General features: G+C 41.8%; 3 protein-coding genes and 1 long non-coding RNA gene across 4 annotated transcripts in view; all 4 read left to right on the top strand.

Moving 5' to 3' along the window:
* Positions 1–15,614, top strand: part of LOC145444885 (uncharacterized) — a 208,776-nt gene that overhangs the window by 81,235 nt on the left and 111,927 nt on the right. The gene's annotated exons all lie outside the window — the stretch shown is intronic.
* The window catches only part of LOC145444872 (serine/threonine-protein kinase Nek8-like), a 123,864-nt gene that overhangs the window by 84,953 nt on the left and 23,297 nt on the right, over positions 1–15,614 (top strand). The window lies entirely within an intron of this gene.
* On the top strand, positions 342–9,531 carry LOC145444876 (kelch-like protein 30). The gene is made up of 7 exons (XM_080322920.1): positions 342–1,015; positions 1,658–1,888; positions 3,318–3,568; positions 3,905–4,152; positions 6,802–7,039; positions 8,485–8,704; positions 9,206–9,531. The coding sequence occupies exons 1-7, from the start codon at positions 671–673 to the stop codon at positions 9,470–9,472; spliced, it is 1,800 nt and encodes a 599-aa protein (XP_080179046.1). The 5' UTR covers positions 342–670; the 3' UTR covers positions 9,473–9,531.
* LOC145444879 (leucine-rich repeat flightless-interacting protein 2-like) lies at positions 12,175–15,593 on the top strand. Its single transcript, XM_080322926.1, has one exon. The coding sequence runs from the start codon at positions 12,551–12,553 to the stop codon at positions 13,772–13,774; it is 1,224 nt and encodes a 407-aa protein (XP_080179052.1). The 5' UTR covers positions 12,175–12,550; the 3' UTR covers positions 13,775–15,593.

The raw sequence follows: 15,614 nt of genomic DNA, 5'->3' as shown, positions 1-15,614 counted from the left end.
GACTGCTGCACACTGAAGCAAGAGTACTAAACAGTTGAAAGACGTTTTTAAAAATTGCATGATCTTTTTTCAAGAGTTAGCGGGTTGGTATAGAGCGCGTGAATAATATTTTTCACGTAACAATCAACACTGCGCCCCGTAATAGAATCGTGAATAGTCCTACATACATACTGCAGGGAATTGTTTGTTCCAGATAAATAATAGACACTATTTTCAAATAATTCAGTTCAGATAAGCTTGGATTCAGTGACATCGCATCGTATATTTCACTTCTGAAACCACGTTATAGCCGAATCCCCAACGGGATGCCGAGCTGCGCTTCATTATATCTTCTTTGGTATGCACATAATTCAGCCTGCGTTTCATCATCTGCAGTTGGCATGAGAGATAAACATTATCGTTCAATTCAAAGCTCAATGTCGATCAGGGAAGCGCGCAGAGTAAACTAGGGAAGGCGATTGGTCAGATTCATGAGCAAGTTGTTTATCGGCATGCCTGTATTGCATGGTGTCAAGACTCCATACAGTTCAATTATCACCTAAACTGTCGTTGGTTACTACGTACGTACCTTTCATTTTATTTGTCAGAGGTCATATCTAATTGTAAATCAGCATGTGGTACTGGTAAGTTTTTCATCTGACGTTTTGACAGGGCGCTCTCTGGATGAATCATGGATATTCTCGCTTACTCGAATGTTCCTGAACATGCTGCTGAAACACTACATGGGCTCAATCGTTATAGGATTGAATCGCCGCAATTCTGCGACTTCGCAATAATTGTGGATGATACGAAATTCTATTGTCATCGCTCGGTGCTATGCCTTCACAGCCAGTACTTTCGCGGTATGATCGGCGGGACTTTCAGGGAAGGAAGCCAGAACCAAGCCGTTATCAACGATACGGATTCGGCGTCTTTGAAAGCTATTTTGGATTTTATTTATTCTGGGAGGCTAGAGGTGACCCAGACTTCGGTTGAGACGCTGCTGAAAGTGGCGATTCGGTTGCAGTTTCAAAAGGTAACCCTACAGCTTTTTCACGTGTCGTAAATAGTATCGTAAGAGTTACAGATGCGCCATATATTCACATTAATGTTTGAGGCAATCATTTATATTATTTATTTGCAATTGCCAGCGTATTGTATATAGGCCATCAGGGCCTACTATACTGATGGCTAACTTGCAATTCCTAATTCCATAGACAACTTCGAGATTAGTGATTGTGTAATGTGTATTCCGATGAAGGGCTTTTCACTTAGCAGCGATTAGTTGTTTGGTGAAAACTTCCTTTCAAATTTTCTGCACTACATTGACTAAAACTGAAGCGTTGGCTAGCTCGTCTGCTATAGCCGCATAGCTGCATAGCTGCTAGGTACATAGCTGCTCGGTGCCACTGGTAGCGAGAATTCAATTGGAGTGTCCTACTACAGATAACGAACCTACATTTGGCAGCAGTCAATTTCCTCGGGAAGCCACACCGTATTAACGAAAGGCACCATCATACTTCATCAATCTCTGTGGTATCGGGGTAACGCGACACCGCTTCGAATGAAATAAAATTTTGTTGCAGTCTCTATAGCCTGCAGTTGCCATGGACTCTTCCTGACAACTAATAGATCAATGAGTTGTCCGAGAATACTATTTGTCTTTTTATCATAATAGGTCATTGACATATGTGTGAATTATCTACGACACCAAATCGACGAGACCAATTCGTTGGACATTTACCACTTCGGAAGAGGACTAGCTATTCCGGAACTAGCCGAAGCAGCCAAACATTTCACGTATGAAAGGCTGGGGAATGTGTTTGATGTGGCGACCGTGGTTAAAGATATGACAAGACAAGACGTTGAAGTTATCTTGCAAGATGAACTTGCGCGAGCGCACGGAGAAGTAAATATATTCTTTGTTGCGCTCGCGATGGATTGGGATACTATCTGTCACTTGGTTTCAATCGCGCATTTCCAAAACTCAGATAATTAGCTGTTGTGCCATCATAGCGATGGTATATGGAATGGAATACAGCCGGTGTAAAATATACGGGCCCCTCTCCGACTAATTGCCAACGACTGCCGTATATTACTTATTAGCAGAATATGCTATCGCATAGCTTGGTTTATGAGGTAGCGGTAGTTGGTAGCATATTGATGAAATCTTATCATTGTTTGACTCGTGTATAAAACATACCATACTAAGGATACTATATAGTAGGGATGGCCTGAACCTCTGAAAGGTTCAGGTTCTTGTGAACGCGAACCTTTTTGAAAGGTTCTGTGTGAACGCGAACGTGAACCTCATGACGTCACGTGACGTCATATCGCTAATTTCAACCCTACATTTCAGTGAAGTGATAGCCTATAATAATGCACACGATACCTAGCGACGACTAGCGCCACATAATACCACATTGCTGAAGTACATATTGACGTTTTAAATGTCGCTGATTGTATCAACTGGGGCATTCAAATGATATCATAATCCAATAAAATCAATATTTCCGTCGCTTTAACAACAATTTCGACGAGGACTTGCAAGGGAATATAAGCGTACGCTTTAACGGTCTATAGGCCTGACCGGACTGGGTTTCTATACTTGCTACCGAGGCGATATTGCCACAGCAGTAGCCGACACCCCAATCGCACGGATTTCGTTTTTTTCTGATACAACAAACATATGAAATCAAGATTGACCCCGTACGCCTGCTAGATTGTTTACATCAGACAACGATATCAATTTCATTGTTTGGTTGAATAAGCATCATTCGCTGACTATACCTACATAGTGTATTTCGCTCCTCCTGTTGTGTGATTGCAGGACAAGCTCACATCAGAGAGTCACTAAATATTCACAAACGGAAAGTTGGATATTTCGAGCAAACTTTAGTAACAAATCAAGTAAAATTTTTGAGATCGTCAGGGTGCATGCTCGTTTAGTGTTGATATTTTATGCTGCCAGCACCATACATAGAGTGGCCCGCAGTTGAAATGTGATAATAAATTTCAAACAAAGATGTTATAATGCAGTGAAAATTGTATTATATGAAAAAGGTTCACAGTGCAGAACCTACCAAGGTTCGTTTGTGAACGTGAACCTCTAAATTTCGGAGGTTCACACACAGAACGCGAACGTGAACCTCACGTTCACACCATCCCTACTATGTAGGCTTACGTGGTCATCCTTGTAGAAATGATCTACATCTCCGTCAAAACTGTATGTCTGCTCTTGCTGGAATCACCCTATTTACGCTACATCTTGTATAGCGGATGAGTCTTGTCAATCCATCGAAATCATTCCTGATGATACTAATTCGTATATTTTGCAGGAGCAGAAACTCATGTCTATTCTGAAATGGATAAGCATTGATAAATCATCGAGACTGAAGGAGATGGAGCCGCTTAGTCGAACGGTGGACTGGTCTAAATTGTCTGCGAAATTCGTTCTGCAAACGCTCTTTGACTACCCATTGGTCACCTCAAATGTGGCGACGAAAAAACTGATCATCAGACATGTTAAAAGAGCTTTAGAAAGTCCAACTACTTCGTCGACTTCCGAGGAGCAAGATGGCATACGTAGGTAGGTGTCCGATCCAGACCCAAAGAAAATATGCTATAGTCCGGGTCCAATCTAAGTCCATTCCAATGCTAAACTCGGTTAGTTAGATGTGTATTGTGTAGATTTGTATTTTATAATTCAGCGAAAATGTGGGGTTCCCGTGTGCCCAAGGTTAGTCAAGGTTAAGAACCACTGCCCTAAACATATCTATTCTCAGCATCAACTCATCACTCATGGCGCGCGTATTCATTTCTGTCGTGCATCTGGATATTGTATATTTATATGTGACATGACACTGACAATTTCGGCGTTTTAAATAGCACCATACAGCACAAACATATAGTTCACGTATTTCAGATCTTTTGATGTTGTGGTGCGCGATAAAGATCGTGCGCTCGGAGGCGGCAGGCGCAGCTGCTGCGAAGAAATGTTGCTTCTTATTGGCGGATTGACTCTTGGGGAGGCAGAACGCGGTGACTTCAGTCAGCCTAACGTAATGTGCTACTCTTCAAAGACCAACCGGTGGAAAACTAAATCTAATTGGCCGGAAAGGCGACTGCGAGGGTTTTCCGTTTCCAAATTCTACCATGATGTTATAGTTTCAGGTTTGTGCACGCATAGAGGTGATCAGTAACGGATTACATCTACTCTTTGAAGTACTCAAGTAAGGTTTTGCCACCTGCACTACCCATGCAGTTAACTCGACGACATCCATGAGGAGGCGTGGCTCCATATGACTAGCAGGTTATTGGTAATTTAATAAGGTATACGAGTACGAAGTATTTTTTGGTTTCGGGTATGTTTGCAGGGTTGTAACCAATAGGGATGGTGTGAACGCGAGGTTCACGTTCGCGTTCTGTGTGTGAACCTCAGCAATTTAGAGGTTCAGGTTCACAAACGAACCTCGGTAGGTTCTGCACTGTGAACCTTTTTTATATATTACAATTTTCACTTCATTATAACATATTTGGTTGAAGTTTATTGCATTTCAACTGAGGGCCACTCGTTGCATGGCGCTGACAGCATAAAAATGATCAACACTAAACGAGCATGCACCTTGACAATCTCAAAACTTTTACTTGCTTTGTAACAAAAGTGTGCTCGAAATATCCAGCTTTTCGTTTATGAATATTTTGTGACTCTTTGCTGTGAGCTTGACCCGAAATCACACAACATCAAGAGTGAAATACACTACGTGTAGGACTGTAGGTAGTCAGCGACTGATGATTATTCAATCAATATCATAAAACCAAATCCGTGCGATTGGGGTGCTGGCTACTGCTGTATAACTATAGTTAATGGGGTAATATCGGTAGCAAGTATATAAACCCGTTTTACACTCTGCTCAATATCAACGTAGCAATACTCAGACGCCGAATACATCGTCCGGTCTGGCCTGGACCGTTAAGGCGTAAGCTTATAATATTCCCCTGCAAGTCCCCGTCGAAATTGTTGGCAAAGCGACAAAAGATATTGATTTCATGGGATTATTATATCATTTGATTGCCCCAGTTTATACATTTGGCGACGTTTAAATCGTCAATATGTACTTCAGCCTTGTGGCATTATGTGGCCCGAGTCGTCGCAGGTGTCGTGTACATTAATATAGGCTGTCACTTCACTGAAATGTAGGGTTGGAAGTAGCAATATGACGTTAGGTGACGTCATGAGGTTCACGTTCGCGTTCACACGGAACCTTTTAAAAAGGTTCGCGTTCACACGAACCAGAACCTTTCATAGGTTCACACCATCCCTAGTAACCAAGTCACAAGTTTCCGAGTAACAAGTTAATCTCACTTATATAGTTTTGACTGGAGCCAAGTCGAGTCATTTTCAATTCACACCGTGTCAAGTCCGTGTCAAGTCAGTGTGTTCAGTTTTAAGTTCAATCCGGTTCAATCTACATTTTTCAACTCTGCTCGAGTGATATAGAATAGCTTGCATGCATAATATAGTAATTTTCCTCAGTCTTAACAGTTTTTGGCGATATTCTCCAAGTACCAGGACTGATAGACGAAATATCAATACTTGACATGAAAATAAGAGAAAGCACTGTACGCTTCGATAACCACAGTGGTGGTGCCGCATGGTGTCGCCACAATACCATAATATTCAAAGTCACAATGAAATGTCTGTGCGGACCGTCCTATAGTCTCGAGTCACATGACTTGATCCGAGTCACGCACAATGACTCGAGTACAAGTCGAGTCAGTACACAAATTGACTCGAGTTGAGTCGCATCATTTTACACATTTCAAAAAATGACTCGAGTCAAGTCCAGTCACCAGAATATTTCGACTCGAGTCATTACAACCCTGTATGTTTGTGTCACTTTCATGAGTGAAATTGCCATTCCAACTGGTCACAATAGCCTCTGTACCACGGTAACTGTAGTTATTTTGTAGGATCTCTCCTTAGCGTTATAAATCATTTTGAGGTAGTAATAATAATAATAATAATAATAATCGTTGAGTTATATTTTCATCTGAACAAGACACACACAATGCACAATGCGATAAGACACGATGTGGTAAGACACAATGCGATGTAATGAACAGATAACAGGATGTCGAACGACGCGCAGTTGCGGCGTTTTAGACTGACATCCACCTCGGCCTACAGTGCCCGATGTCACAGTTCTTTTCAGTGTTGATCTTTTGAAGCCGCGACCCTTTCTTGTGCTTTCCATTCCTTGTGAGTGCTTTCTTTCGTCGGGTCTTTTTCCGGGCTTTGTTGTCGCCGTGAGAACGGCGCTTACGGTGACGGCGGGGAGAGAGGAATCGAACAGGAGCCGCCCAATTAGTAGGCGCTTATAGTCACCACTACGCTATCTCCCCCGCGTAGTCGCGAGGATCCACCAATTTTGGAAATATCCACTACGTTTGCATTTGCACCTCTGGTTAACTGCTAAATGTATGCGAGCTCTCGGCTAAACCGACTTTTTGGAACTTATTACTTGAGTAGCTTTCGTAGCCTCGATTTCAACCTCCACTTGTTGTAATTTTGACATGTTTTGGGAATCGATACTTTTACATTAGTAGAAATTTGCGACGTTACGACTACGTCTACTTAACTACCAACGATGACTATATATACTTTGACCATGACCACCTCTGGGCACGTCATGACAATAGCTTCATCTAGTCTTCTGACCTAGAAGTGAACCATTTTATCCTTGATTAACAACTGGGAACCCAAAATAACACAGAAACGTCAGTTTATCGCAAGGCAATACCGAAAACTTAAATTCACAGGCGGTTGCGATCATGTCGAGATGAAGCGATTCAACATGAAGAGGTGCTGGAGATACGACACGAAAAAGGACTCCTGGACCAGATTAAGTGATATGACGCACCCTCGCTCCTTTCACAGCTCCTGCCAGGTCAAGGGGGAATTGTTTGTCGTGGGCGGCGCGTTCAACGATAGGATTGACATGGAGGTGTATTCGTCGCATTCAAAATCTTGGAATATGATACGGCAATGCGCTCCAAGGTATACGTAGTAATTGCGGAGGGGACAGTAACGAAGTACTTCCACTTTTTCGGGGTAATCGGGTAGGTTTTGCCTATACCTGCCCTTCACTTGCTCGAAAGGATATGTATTTGACTACTTCCACCTATTCTTGTCAGTATTTCGGATCAAAACTACTTACTTTTTACGCATCGGGTTCTGACAAGTAGACATTAGTTTTTGGATATGTTTTCACTACTGTTATCAGTGACATTGTCATGGCGTTCGGGTGTCAAGCAGCTCTTGTGTCAAGATAACTGAATATATTATCGAAAATTTCACTGTTTGCAGGGTTATTAGCAGGTTGCATAACGGCACCGCTGCATAACGGTGTAGCCCTGGTAAAATATATTTTTGGTCTGTTTATGACAGTATTCGGAGCCCATTTCGTCGAAGGAGTCACATATACCCTACATTTTCAATTGTCAATATCAATCCACTGTGACATCACAATTAACGATTCGCGACGTGTTGGCTAGAAAAAATGTTTCAAACCGGTTTGTTTTAAATTGATTACACAGACACACAAAATGAAAAAAATATTTTTAGCAGAACATCTAGGACTTTTTTCGGGGGTTTTAAAGGTTGCTGATTACGAATATCACATTAGTTTTGCCAGATTGCCTCTACCTTTACCCCTAAAAATCCCAAATTACTGTATTTACTCCCTAAATATTTCACTTAGTAGGAAGTAAATAGTAGCTTTATTACCTTTATACTCCGCATAAATAGATAATTGACTATATAAATAAACCTCATATCGTCCTCCGTTATTCAATCATTATGAACGTGACCTGATTTGAGATCTTTGGTTGTAAAAAATGCAGTTTGTCAAGCCTAAAATTTATACTTTTGCACAACGGAAGTGTATTTTTCTTCTCTGGTTCTCTCCGACAAACTGCCAAATGTATCTGAATCCTCGACCAAATCTACTTTTTGAAACTACTTACTTATGTGGGGTTACTTAGGCCTAAGGGTTTCCTACGTAGTCTCCAGACTTTCTATTTTCTGCTTCCACTTGAAGTAGTTTAAATACATCTTGGAAAGCGCTACTTCTACATGTAATTGCATAGAAATTAACAGCGTTACTTCTATACTGCTATGCTTGACTAGGAAAGCTGACTACTTTGGCCACCTCAGGGTAATTGAGACCTTTTAATTCAAGCTGTAAGTGTGTAGGTCGAACGTAGGCGATTATTCTGTAATGATTTGCAATTTAATATTCAAACATAGAAATATCGGCTTGAGTTGATTGATATTTAACTAAACTTGAATATCACTAGTAAGTTCTCCAAGTAGACCTATACAAATAATCTATACTTTATTGCTCCAAAAGCGACACTTCGTTACTGACCTCTAGATTTAGATATCGTGGGATTGTGAACACTGTATGCAGCCCAAGTAATACGCAAATATCCGCTCTTCAGGTTGGTACGCAATTTCACGGCGACTCAATGCAACGGAAAGATCATCCTCATGGGAAGCGGTGTCAACTGTTCCAAAATGATCATGCAATGCTACAACCCCGCTGTTGCGCAATGGACGCATTTTCGATCACCAAATATCCCGCGCCAGCTCTCTGCTCCGCTCTGTTGCACATCTGAAGACGAAAGAAGCGTTTATCTGATCGGAGATAATACACAAAAGGTATAGGACTGCTGACATGAGAGAGACAGTGTGCGTGCACTCCGTGCAGTCCAGAGATATCGCTGGTGCAGTCAGTGACGATATTACCGTTCCAGCGTTACATCGCAAGCTTTATGGCGTCAAATATACCGGGCAATAGTGCCTGTGATAACCGCAGTCTACGTCTATTGGTCTAACAAGTTTCCATACGATTCGAATTACATTCGTCAAGATCAAAGCGGCATATCCTGAACGTATTATGTCATGAAACCACTTGAGTTATGAAAGTAGAACTGGTGGCCTGCATATGGATGGATTGGAATGTAGGACTAAATCACTCACATACTGGTACGAACCAATGCGATTAGATTGCTCTACCAAAATAATTAAAATGATATATTCTTATCAAATAGAGAACTTAACCTCTAACCCCTCTCTTAAGAGAATGGACTTGCCCATAAACGTGGCGATCACGCCGGACAGTACCGCCCATTTTAATCTGAAGTATATTTACCGATCCAGGTCTTCGTATTCGACCCCAATTCAAATGAATGGTCCCGGGCAGAAGATATGGCGAATCTTCATTCTAACGGCGGGATAACGACAATAGGGAAAAGGGTCTTCGTAACGGGAGGCCACTGGGAGCACGACGGTTATCTTGATCAAATGGAGGCTTACGACACCGAAACAAAGGCCTGGACTGCCGAAGGACCGCTGCCGCATCTTTGGCTTTATCATACGTGCACGAAAATTCTAAGCGACGATTGCTCTGCACTGTGCCGTCATTAGTTTTGATTTTGACCTGACACTGCTGGCATGATTTGAATTTTAATGTCACGGTAAATCCATTTTTATCGTTGTGGAGATAACATCGCGAGGTAAATGAGATTTTGACCACCAACGCTGACGGATTTGTACATATTCCGTATGCGAGACAATCGCATTCGCATTCATATGTTATTCAGGGATTGTCCAACATCATGTTGCTGAATGGGATAGGTCGCGATACCATCTTGTTCAGCAGTTATTTCGCTAGAAAGCTGGGAGTTGCAAACTTACTCTTATCTGTTTTTAGCCATAGAAATTATTTTGTCTCCTGACAGAGAGAGAGAGAGAAAGGCCGAAAGAAAGAAAGTTTGTTCGGTTTCAGCATCAAATACTAAAGCATTGTTGACCTACTACTATACAACATATGCTATAGATTTATGAATACAATTCAACTGGCGGTTATACCTTGAGGAGAGGTTAGAGCAGGGCTTCCCAAACTTTTAGCTCTCCATTACGTATAATCATCGATACTAAAAATGACACACTACAGTGCGAAATGCATATTTATTGATTAACGAAATATTATGAAGGAATACCGATGCCAAAGAAAATGGTAATCAATATCAAGTAGGTTTATTATAGCTCAGTAGGCTACTTCTCAAACTTTTCCACTGCCAGAGTCGGAAACGTAAGTTTGATGGGGGCTGTATGAAGGCAGCACCGGCTATTTAGATGTCAATGCAACCAGTGACCAGTGCATAAAAGGGTAGAATACATTAATGACACGGCGCCTGATAGCTGATTCCAAATGGGTACATCGGACTACTTGTGACATACATCACTTGTCTACTTGTTATAGGCTAGGGTTAACATACGTCCTCTTTTAAGAGGATTTTGTCCTCTTTTTTTTACTTTTTGAAAGTGTACAAATGTCCCTTTTTTGAAAATTTTGGTCAAATTTACGGCCAAATTCGACTGAAATACCGTAAATGAGCACCGAACTAACGCTTCGGCGGGTATTTCGGGAGCTGATCCGGAAAGTTGACCTATTTTTTAGTCAACCACCTGATGATGGGAAAGAAAAAAGTGTATTTCTGGCGAGATGAGCGAGAAAGTTGACCTTTTTTTGTATCAACAACCTGATGATGTATATATATATAGGTCTAGCTCTGTCTGCGTTCAGACTTAGAGCACTATCACCGAGGTGATGGAAGTATCCATAACAAAGAGAGCATCAAAGATTTGAATTATAAATTAAATTTCCCGTGAAAGTGCTGCTTTTGAGAATGTCCTGATGTAGGTGTCGTTCCGATTGAGGACATTGTTCATCAGCGTTGCGGAGGGTCTTCCTTTTTCCGTTCTCCTTTCATCTTCAAACGTTATTGACTTCACGACACTGTCATCAGATTTTCGAATTATGTGTGCAAGAAATTTAACTTGTGATGTGAAAGAAAAAAGTGTATTTTTCGGGAGATTAGCCAAAATATGGTAACCCTATTATGGGCCTATACTGCAAGTTGACTGTGTTTCATGAACGAATGCATTTCATGACGCTAATTCACATCTGTGAACGGACGAGACAACGAGTTTCTTTTTCGAGTTTATTTATAGGATGTTCAATTGTTCATGTTCATTATTGAGGTTTTTGATAAGAATTACAAATGCATCAAGTTCAAGTTTATTCATAAAATTTCATCACTTCAAAACATCACAAGACTGCAATACAATGAATGATAGGAAGATGCCGAAACGACTAGGAGTAGTCTTAAGATCAGACACCCACCTCGGCCTAGGCGATGTAAAGAGGAGGCATGCACAGTGCACACTGAATGATAGTAAAAGAAGCTAATAGAAAGTGGCAACTGACGGAAGGCGAGATCGATATGTCAGGTCGTGGTCCGCTAAATGGTGAGGGCTGACTAGTATTCACTCAGCAGAAATTGCTGGTATTGCGACTTGAATGTGGACATGCTCGACGGCTGTAGGATAGCCGGCGAGATACTGTTCCACACTTCAGGCCCGGCATATTTGATAGATGGTCACGAAGTACCAAATTCAACATGACGAGGTCACAGAGAGCCGGCATCGTCCACTTGTGTCTCGACTTTTGTTAATCATCTTAGTTTTGAGTTAAGAGGGTCAGGAAGGTGGGTTTCTAGACTAACCAAAGCATCAGCAAAATGCTATCAACATAGGCCTACCATGTAGGAAGTATCCTGGCCTGATCTTAGCAAGAACTTCTACGAGATAGTTAGCGGGCACATATACTTAGCATATTGGTGTATCAGTGTGCATACTGTGTGCATACTGTGTGCATACTGTGCAACTGCGAATAAGCAGTTAGTTAGCGCTAGCTCGAATCAGAGACGATCGATAGCACGACATGAACGGAGTTTTCCATCCTTAGTATCTTCGCAAAGCCCGTGCGCATCTGGCTCTACTGTGCGTACGCGTTACCTAGATTTTCAGTAAATGAAGTTTCCATCAAATAAGAGCTGTGACACTGTAGCTTCTTCTAGCAAATTAAAGGAAAGCTCATTCCCAAACCTGTGCAGCGTGCATGTTGGGATGTTACATATTAGATTAGATCCTCATTCCCAGTTCCAAGCACCGTGTGTTACGTCACTCGTCATGACTGAATGACGCCATTGCTGGGTGTTTTCGTTGGTCTTTCATGGAAGTTTCTGTTTGTGGTGTCGTGGGGTAGATTCGCTACTCCAACTGGCAACTGCCATCTTGACATGATTTGAGAGATCCGATCTTGACTGAAAAGAATTAGATTTTAGTGCATCACTTTCTGTTATTATTAATATTTTCCGACGTGCTTATTCATCTGTTGTTTCTTTATTGATACCGTCATGCCGCTATACCGGCATAATGCACAGCACAATGATGGTAATGGACGCGTTCACGCTGTCAGGTATCCGTAAATTGGTCACCTAATGTCCCACATAACGAACTGCAGCAGCGCTTTTCTTATGTCATAACTTTACAAGCCATTGAAGTGAATTGATTAATATTTGGTTTCAAACATTTCCTTGTTATTAGTTGATATACAACTGACCATTGTTCTGTTCAATAGCTTATCACGCCTTTGCTATGGAATCGCCTGGTATCGCGACAACGCCGTCCGGCCGGCGTAGAGGAGATAGGCTTAACGCTGAAGATGAAACCTTGAGTCAAATCGCGAAAGAAGCGGAAGCCAGACTTGCCCAGAAACGAGCGGCCAGACTTGAAGCTCGTGAAATCCGAATGAGAGAATTGGAGCGTCAACAACGTGAAGCGGAAGAGAAAGCGGGCAAAGACACAGACTCTCTCAAGTCGGCTAATCTGGTTAATAGTAATCATTTAGTAACGCTGGGTCATCCGACGATATCCATGATATCTCGAAGGGGCAGTGATGATTCGACAGCTTCAGAACCGTCTGTAAAAGAACTCCGCGATTCCTTATCTGAAATCGAGGAAAAATATAAACGCGCCATGGTGCAGAATGCGCAACTTGACAACGAACGCATGCAGCTTAATTATCGCGTCGAACAATTGAAAGACGTCATGGAAGAAAATGAAGACAAGTTCTACCGATTGAAAAAAAATTGTAAAGAAAGAACTCAAGAACTAGAAACCAGCAAAAGACTCCATAACGCTCTTCAAAAGAAATACGAAGACTTGCAGGAGGCTTTAAAACAGCGTGATGAATTAATCCAAGAACAAGGCTTAGTAATGGTCGGAGGAAACATGGTCGCTGAGAGCGATAGTGACGATGATGGCGACGGATATGGGTCTAAATCAAATCACAGATATAAACCCACCCTCGTCAGTCAAGAAGCTGCTCAAGTCTTAGAGTCTGCAGGAGACGGGACTTTGGAATCGCGGTTAAAGAATCTCGTAGAGGAAAAAAACAACCTCACGGACGAAGTGAAACGGTTGCAAATGGAACTTGACGAAGAGAGAAACAAAGACGGTATGAACAAAAGCACGTCGTCGTTAGAAAACGGCATGTCGGATATGATGCTGTTAGAAATGCAACGGGAAACCAGCAAGCAAATTAGCGATTATAAATTTAAGCTGCAACAGGCGGAACAAGAAATAGGATCTTACCAAGGGAACATCACAAGACTTGAAACCCAGCTGCAAAGATACAAAGCCACTGCGGAAGTACTGGAGAAAAGTGAAGACGAAATGAGAGCGGAGAAGCGTAAATTACAGCGCGATCTGCGATCGGCTTTGGACAGAATCGAGGAAATGCAAATGACAAACGCGCACCTTGAGAAAAGACTGGAGAAAATGAGGGCAGCTCGTAACGCGCAGGCTAGCCTTTCTTGATGGGTTACACTGCGGTGTAAGCGGATTTGGCTTCTTGTGGTATCATATACAGGCCTGTAGAATGCAGCCAGGTTGCATTTCAGGCTGACTGAGGGAGTCACGATGGTGGTATTTTCCAAATCGTGGCGTATCCACAGATTTTTTATATAATATGATGGACGCTGTGGAAATCATGTCCCTAGCTCATTGTGAGAGCGTCACATGACTCGCATTCATCCGGAATTTGACGTAAATCCGAAATACAATTTAGCCACATAAGTCTGACAATAAAAGACCAAATTCATTATTGCTTACGTCTACATACAGCAACTCCGTCGTGTGTCAGCTGTCTCTCTGGTGGCTAAGGATTTTAAACGAGCCATAATAAAAGTCATCGCATGTCATAACTGTGCATCGTGACTGTGTTATGTGGATAGTCTGCCTGTTGAGTCATGCTTGTGAACATCTGATGGTAATAGGTCTTTGATAGCGTAGAATTTCGGTAGGAGATTGCAATGATTCAGATTGGATGCGAATTATCAGCCTATGTTGCCGATGTGTATTGAAATATGACTTGGCGAGGACTGTAATACAGTTTGTTTTCTACTATTGCTGGTAGTAGGCTAATCTTACTATATAGTGTATCTTCACGAGCGGATTCATATCTATGATATTCGGTAAACGAATCAAAAAGTGCACAATCTATCCAGGCCAACCATGACCTTATCTATGCTGAGCATGCCTTAATGATTATTGTTGTTTCGTTAATTAAGTGCGCTTTCTGCAATCCTGTTGTATATGTTCTGATTTTATAGTATAGGATTCATGATACAATTGCCTCGCTGGTGTCTAAAATGCTGTTTTGGGGATAAGAGTAGGGAGCCGCACAAAAACAATGTCCTACCCTACATGCACTAGGTTCAACGATATGTGGTTCTTCGATATTGTAGTCTAACGCTCTGAATCACAATTAAATTTGGTCGCTGCAAGCTATGATCTACAGAATTTACTAAATGTTGATGTGCCACTGTAATGTTTGATTATGATTTATGCTAATGCCCGCATGTGTCGGCACATATTTGCAAAGTGTGATCAGATGGTGCATCAAGTCATCGGGTTCATCTGGTATTTCACGCATCCGTTAATCCGGTAATAGTGCAAGTTCATCAATGTTGTATAGACTTGAAAGATACCAAGGCTGTCACACGATATGCACCGCTTAGAAACGTTCTGACGTTTGACCTGTGCACTGTTTGGTCACGGTAGTATGATCTCGCTATGTCGCGTTTTTGGTGTCGTTCTGGGAATGATTGTGTCGCTAGCTTAGGCCTACATGCAGTTTCCTGATGCTTTGACCAAAATAAGATGATCTGTGATTTCTGTATATGCATGGTTTCGACGAATCTTGATTAGATATGAACGAATCGAAATTGATGTGGCCAAATATGTATTTATGTGCTTAGAAGGATGTGTTTTTATTCAGTCATATTGACGGAATTCACCCCACAGCATTTTCCTTCCTGCTGTTAAGTCACTTGTCGCTATGGTAGTGATCTTTCGCCATATATTGTTCGAGTAACTGGATCTTAACGCAAGTGTGATGCGTAGTCTGTAGCCGATCAATTCCTTTGCGATAGCTCATTGCAGACATCAGCTGGCCTATCTGTAATCGCGCTATCGAGTTTTGGCACCTAATCGATTCTACGTGTGTCGCGCCGTTGAATGTGTTCTGTTGTTTTTTTCGATTTCTTTCTTTTTCATTAGTACGCAAGATGTTATACCGATTGTTGTAGTGGATTGTAACGAAGAATTTTTCTAATATTATTTTCTTTCTCGAAAGGCGTTAACGTAACTATCTAAC

Source organism: Botryllus schlosseri, chromosome 8 (assembly GCF_051294905.1).
Source record: "Botryllus schlosseri isolate E-star chromosome 8, Bs_hap1, whole genome shotgun sequence".
NCBI classification, from domain to species: Eukaryota; Metazoa; Chordata; class Ascidiacea; order Stolidobranchia; family Styelidae; genus Botryllus; species Botryllus schlosseri.
This window is presented reverse-complemented; position numbering and strand designations above follow the sequence as displayed.

What these genes read in the sequence shown, in the direction of transcription:
- LOC145444876 (XM_080322920.1), top strand. Translation starts at nt 671, where the DNA reads ATGGATATTCTCGCTTACTCGAATGTTCCTGAACATGCTGCTGAAACA. An exon ending in TTCGGTTGCAGTTTCAAAAG is followed by an intron (nt 1,016 to 1,657) that starts GTAACCCTACAG and finishes TTATCATAATAG; the next exon opens with GTCATTGACATATGTGTGAA. An exon ending in ATACGGCAATGCGCTCCAAG is followed by an intron (nt 7,040 to 8,484) that starts GTATACGTAGTA and finishes TCCGCTCTTCAG; the next exon opens with GTTGGTACGCAATTTCACGG.
- LOC145444879 (XM_080322926.1), top strand. Translation starts at nt 12,551, where the DNA reads ATGGAATCGCCTGGTATCGCGACAACGCCGTCCGGCCGGCGTAGAGGA.